General features: G+C 37.1%; 1 protein-coding gene across 4 annotated transcripts in view; it reads right to left on the bottom strand.

Moving 5' to 3' along the window:
- Positions 1-370: 370 nt before the first annotated feature.
- ADK (adenosine kinase) overlaps positions 371-6,694 on the bottom strand; it is a 481,834-nt gene continuing 475,510 nt past the window's right edge. For all 4 annotated transcript variants that reach the window (XM_084997382.1, XM_003359240.5, XM_003359241.5 and 1 more), the window contains one exon: positions 371-2,457. In XM_084997382.1, coding sequence (XP_084853508.1) covers positions 2,333-2,457 — 125 coding nt within the window. In that variant the 3' untranslated portion in view covers positions 371-2,332. The remainder of the gene's footprint in view (positions 2,458-6,694) is intronic.

The raw sequence follows: 6,694 nt of genomic DNA, 5'->3' as shown, positions 1-6,694 counted from the left end.
CCCTTAAACCTTGTTGGTAAGAAGGCAAGATGATGCAGCCCCTTTGGAAAAAAGTTTGGCAGTATCTCAAAAAGTTAAGCCTACAGTTACCATGTGACCCTGCAATTCTATTCCAAGGTATATGTCCTAAAGAAATGAAAACATACATCAACGTAAAAAATTTGTATGTGAATGTTAATAGCAGTATAATTCATGGTAGTCCCAAAATGTTAACAACTGAAATGTCCATCAAGCGGTGAACAGATAAACATAATATGGTATATCCATACAAGGAAATACTGTTTGGCAATAAAAAGAAGTACTGAAAACATTTTAAGATGAACCTTGAAAACATGCTAAGTAAAAGAAGCCAGACACAAATGAACACATGTTACACGACTCCATTTTTATCAATGTTCAGAACAGGCAAATCTACAGAGACAGAAAATAGGTTAGTGGTTACCAGAAGATGGGAATGAACTGGGTACAGGGTCTCCTTTAGAGGTGATGAGACTGTTCTTGATTTAGCTATTGGTGATAGCTGCACAGTTTTGTGAATATACTAAAGCCCACTTTACACTTTTTTTTCCTGTTTACAGTCGCACCTACGGCATATGTAAGTTCCCAGGCTAAGGGTTGAATTGGAGCTGCAGCGGCTGGCCTATGCCACAGCCACAGCAATGCCAGAGCCGAGCTGCATCTGCGACCTATGCCGGAGCTTGCAGCATCACTGGATCCTTAACCCACTGAGTGCGGCCAGGGATTGAGCTGGTATCCTCAAGGACGCTATGTTGCGTTTTTAACCTGCTGAGTCATAATGGTGACACCCCACTTTACACTTTATTTATTTATTTATTTATTTAGCTTTTCAGAGCTGCATTTGTGGCATATGGAAGTTCCAGGCCAGGGGTTGCAGCAGGGTTGCAGCTGCCACGTATACCACAGCCATGGCAATATGGGGATCTGGGTTGCCTCTGCAACCTACACCACAGCTTATGGAAACATCAGATCCGTAACCCTCTGAGCGAGGCCAGGGATCAAACCCACATCCTCACGGATACTAGTCAGGTTCATAACCCATTAAGCTACAACAGGAACTCCTCTTTCTTTTTTTCACTTTACACTTTAACTGTACACTTTAAAATGGAAAATTCATATATATAATGAGTTATAGCTCAATGATAATAAAAAGATAAACAAGCACAGGAGACCTAAAAAGTTACTTATGTAAAAAAATAACCAACAACCTGAACTCTTTTCTATGGTTTGAATTCAGTTTTACAACTACGATCTTTTTCTTCTTCAGCAACAATAATAATGATAAGCACTTTATACATAGCATTCTCTCTCAAATCATCTCAATGACCTTGTACACAGGGGTTATGATCCCATTTTATAGAACGGAGATTGAAGCTCAAAGGGGCTGAGTATTTGACCCAAGGTCATATAAAGGTAATTAATCTGCCTCCAGAGGTTCTATTATACCATTCTGTCTTCCTTTAAACAGTGGCTTATTGGTCTCTAATACTAAGCTATTATTCAATATAGGTATGTTATTCCTTCTATTTCCATCAACAAATTAGTTATCATTTCAGGGCCCAGGATTAAACAATGATCTTTATTCCTTAGTTTGCTGAGCACAGGGCAAAGACAGGAAAAAAGTCCTATATGACAACTTTTTATTTGTATCAAATTACAGAGTACCATAAGTAAATATAAGACTATGATTTGAATATTGTAACATAGCTCATAATTTGGCAAATTATTTAATTATCCAAAGTTTATTACATTTTTGAGTACATACTAGAAATTATTTGGCATAAGTTGGCAAGATAAATATTTCTGTACCTTATCTGACCATTTATTATGTATATGTGTGGTACATGTATGAACATACATATGTGTATGTATGTGTACACACACATTCCTGAATTAAATATATTTGTATAAAAGCTAAAGATTTATGTATTATCTTTAATTTCCTTTTTAAAAATCTATTATATTAAATTGCATCTGCATTCAAAGCAGAAATGTAAAAAAAACTGATCACTTTGCTAAATACACATGAATTTACAAAGTAATTGAAAATGAAACAAAAATTTCTATTGAAATGTTATATGCTTGTTTAATTGACATTTAAGTGGTACTACCAAACTATGGAAATAAACCTCACTTTTTAGGTTTTTGAGAGAATAGAGATTCTACTGTGCATTACTGTACCCTCTAAATTAACAATGAACATTATTATAGTAAGAAAGGTGGCAGGTAATTTTCTTCTTCATTAATACGGGAGTTCTCGGGAAGCAATCAGAGCCGCGTCTGTACTTCTCGGCTGGGGTGTCCTGCTTTTCCATCAGTGGAAGTCTGGCTTCTCAGGAAAAGTGCAGCCAGTCCGCCTAATTATGACACTTGCTGCATAGTGGCCAGCACGGATGCATTCAGTCAGGGGTTTGTCAAAGACCAGTTGAGACAGAAAACCTGGAACACAAACAAAAGGGAAAAACATGAGTATTGTGTAAGAGCATTAGAAATGTCATATGAGTCAGAACAAAAAATGATCTACGTACCTATCCCTTTCTTTGGTCTTGACAGTTAAGTGTTGAACCTCAAGAGTTAGAGAGTTCTTCCCTAATATTTCTTTTAAAGAGCTTCAAGTTGGGATGTGATCATTCACCATCAAGTCAAAGCTAGTCTTGCTAAGCTTAAACTATCATACTTCCTTCAACTTTGAGATTAAAAGCAAGAAATACCGGCCAGATTATATTCTCTTGGGTTGTTACAGCTGAGAAATGATTAGTTATGCTTCTGCATGTCTCTCTGGATTCCTTCTGTATTGTTGTTATTCCTAGAAAATTGCTATTTGGAAAAAATTCTATCATCTGGATGTCTCTCTAAGAGTAAACTTGAGAGTTGAAAACACACGAAGGGACAAGCTAAACAGAGCCTGACAGTTTCATTGAGCTGAGCAGATGGAATTGGGAGTCAAAGTTGGACAAAATTAAACATCTAGGCAGACTGATCAGGAAAAAAAAAAAAAGAGGGAAGACATAATTGCCAATATTGGTAATAAGAGACGTGGTATCACTATAGCATCTACACATACTAAATGGATAATAAAACACTATTAACAACTTTATACCAATAGATTTGATAAGTTAGATAAATTGGACAAATTTCTGGAGAGGCACAAACTATAAAAGCTCACTTAGGAAGAAATAGCCTGAATAGCCTTGTATCTTGCAAATATTTGATTTTATAATTAAAAAGTGTCCCATAAAGAGAATTCCACCAAACATTTAAGGAAAAAAATAATGTCAATGTCAATGCTATACAAACTCTTTAGAAAACTGAAAAGGAGGGAATACTTCCCAACTCATTCCTTGAGGCCAGCATTACTCTGATGCCCAAATCAAAAAATATGCAAATATTCTGAAGGAAATTTTAGCAAATCAAATCCAATAGCATATTTAAAGAGATAATGAATCATGATCAGGGAGCATTTATCCTCGAAATGCAAGCGTGGTTTAACATCAAAAAAAAATCAATCAATGTAATCTATCATAGTAACTAAAAAAACATAAGATCATCTTCGTAGATGCTGAGGAAGTATTTGACAAAGTCCACAATTAATTTCTAAAAAACCTTTCAGAAAACTAGGAATAGAAGGGAATCTCTTCTGTAGTTCTCCTTTGGTGCAGCAAGTTAAGGACCTGGCATTGTCACAGCAGTGGTGCTGCTGTGATGTGGGTTTGATCCCTGGCCCAGGAACTTCCACAGGTTGCGAGTGTGGCTCGAAACAAACAAACAAACAAACAAACAAACAAAACATGTTCTCAACTTCATAAAGGGCACTTATGAAAAATGGTTCTTTCTTTTAAATGGCCACACCCATGGCACATGAAGTTCCTGGGCCAGGGAGTAAATCTGAACCACAGCTGCAACCCATGCCACAGGCAATGCAGGATCCTTTAACCCACTGCACTGGGCTGGGGATTGAACCCATGCACCCACAGTGACTTGAACTGCTGCAGTTGAATTCTTAACCCACTGTGCCACAGTGGGAACTCTGAAAAATGTTTTGTTTTTTTTCCCCCCCTGGGGCCGCTCCCGCAGCATATGGAGGTTCCCAGGCTAGGGGTCTAATCGGAGCTGTAGTTGTTGGCCTACGTCAGAGCCACAGCAATGTGGGATCAAGCCGCGTCTGCAACCTACACCACAGCTCACAGCAGTGCCAGATCCTTAACCCACTGAGCAAGGCCAGGGATCGAACCCAAAACCTCATGGTTCCTACTTGGATTCGTTAACCACTGAGCCATGACGGGAACTCCAAAAATGGTTCTTTTTTTTTTTTTTTTTTTAAAAAAAACCTCTTTCAAAGCCTTAGAAAGGATTTTTGTTTTTTTTTTTTTTTTTTTTTAGGGCTGCCCTTGCAGCATATGGAATTTCCCAGGCTAGGGGTTGTATTGGAGCCGCAGCCTCCAGTCTATGCCACAGCCACAGCAACATCAGATCTGAGCCCTGTCTTTTATCTACAGCACGGTTCACAGCAATGCTGGGTCCTTAACCCACTGATCGAGGGCAGGAATCAAACCTGCATCCTCATGGAACTAGATGGGTTAGTTACTGCTGAGCCACAACAGGAACTCCCTAGAAAGATTTTTTTTTTAAGAAAAATTTTTATTAGTGTATAGTTGATTTATAGTGCTGTGTCAGTTTCTGCTGTACAGTATAGTGACCCAATCATATATATATATATATACATTCTTTTTCTCATACTACCTTCCATCTCTTCTACTCCAAGAGACTAGATATAGTTTCCAGTGCTATACAGCAGCATATAGTGCTGTACAGTAGGACCTCATTGCTTATCCCTTCTAAATGTAATAGTTTGCATCTACCAAGCTCATACTCCCTGTCCATCCCACTTCCTCCCCATCTCCCCCCAAAATGGTTCTTAATGGTGGACAATGAAATGTTTTTCCTTTAGATTGGGAAACGAACAAAGAATGTTTGTTCTTAATCACGACTGGAGGCTCTAGCCAGTGTAATAAGGCAAACAAAGGAAAGAAAGAAAATGCATCAAGATTGAAAATGAAGTAAAACTGTATTTGCAGATGGCATAACTGCCTATGTCTATGGTTCTCAATAATTGCAATTTTGCCCCCCAGAGGACATTTGGCAACATCTGGAGACATTTTTGGTTGTCATATCTACAGCAGAGGGTGCTACTGGCAACTAGTGGGTACAGTCCAGGATGCTATTAAATATCCTATGATGTCAATAATGCTGAGATTGAGAAATCCTGGTCTATGTAGAAAATCCTATGGAACCTAGGGAAAAAAGTTACTAAACTACTGAGTTTATTTAGTAAAGTTGCAGGACAGAAGATCACTATACAAAAACGAATTAAAAAAATCACTTGAATTTCTGTACTAGAAATGCATATATATACATATAGCAATTGTCTATACCAGCATTTAGAAACTGATATAAAAATATTATTTACGGAGTTCCTGTTGTGGCACAGAGGAAATGAATCCAACTAGGAACCATGAAGTTGCGAGTTTGACCTCTAGCCTCGCTCAGTGGGTTAAGGATCTGGCGTTGCCACCTACTGTGGTGTAGGTCGAAGATGCAGCTCAGATTTGACCCCTAACCTGGGAACCTCCATATGCCGCAGGTGCGGCCCTAAAGAGAAAAACAAAACAAAACTATTTACCATACCATCAAATATGTGAAATACTTAGGAATAAACCTGACAAAAGCTGTGTAAGATGTGCACACTGAAAATGACAAAACAATGCTGAGAAATAAAAGAAACCTATGTACACAATGAGATATAAAGTGTTCAGAAATCAGAGGTTTCAAGTTTGTTATTGGCTCTATTGATTCCATGTAATATCAATCAAAATTCCAATAGACTTTTCTAACAAAAACTGACAAGTTGATTCTAAAATTTACGTGGAAAATGCAAAGAACTAAGACTGATCAAAACACCGCTTTAAAAAGAAACTGCTTGATTTAAAAAGACATGTATTGGCTTAATGACAGACAAATAAACCAAGGCAACTGAATAGAGACTCCAGAAATAAACCTACTTCTGTATGGTCAATTGATTTTTGACAAATGTATCAAAGCAATTCAATGGATAAAGAATAAGCTTTAAGTGAATGTTCTGGGAAGTGCTGGATGGCCTTATGTGAAAACAAAACAAAACATTTCTTCTCTTCCTCATGTCAATTACCAAAAAAAAAAAAATTAACTTGAAATGGATCATAGGCCTAAATGTTAAGTGCTAAAACTATAAAACTATGAGAAAAAAATTCAGGAGAAAATCTTAGTTACTTTGAATTTGCCAAAGATCTCTTAAGATGTAAAAACTGTAAACTTTTATGACAGAAAAAATAGCTCTGACCTTGCCAAATTAAAACTTTTATACATCAATAACAAGAAACAACCCAATTAAAAATGGACAAAAATGCTGAACACTTCAAAGAAGATAAAGAGATGTCAAACAAGCACATGAAAAGATGTTCAACATCATTATCCGTTAGACAAATGCAGATTAAAACCACCATTAGATAGCACTGTCCACCCACTAGAATGGTTAAAATTAAAGACTGATGAACTAAGTGTTGACAAGGGTATAGATTAACTGAAACTCTCATATACTGATTATGAGACTATAAAATGTTAAGACCATTTTTGAAAACCA

Source organism: Sus scrofa, chromosome 14 (assembly GCF_054392235.1).
Source record: "Sus scrofa isolate SSC_HxYL_T2T_F1_AM1 chromosome 14, Sscrofa_HxYL_maternal_Yorkshire_Landrace_v2.0, whole genome shotgun sequence".
Lineage (NCBI taxonomy): Eukaryota > Metazoa > Chordata > Mammalia > Artiodactyla > Suidae > Sus > Sus scrofa.
The sequence above is the reverse complement of the archived record's forward strand: the minus strand, read 5'-3'. Positions and strand labels throughout refer to the sequence as shown.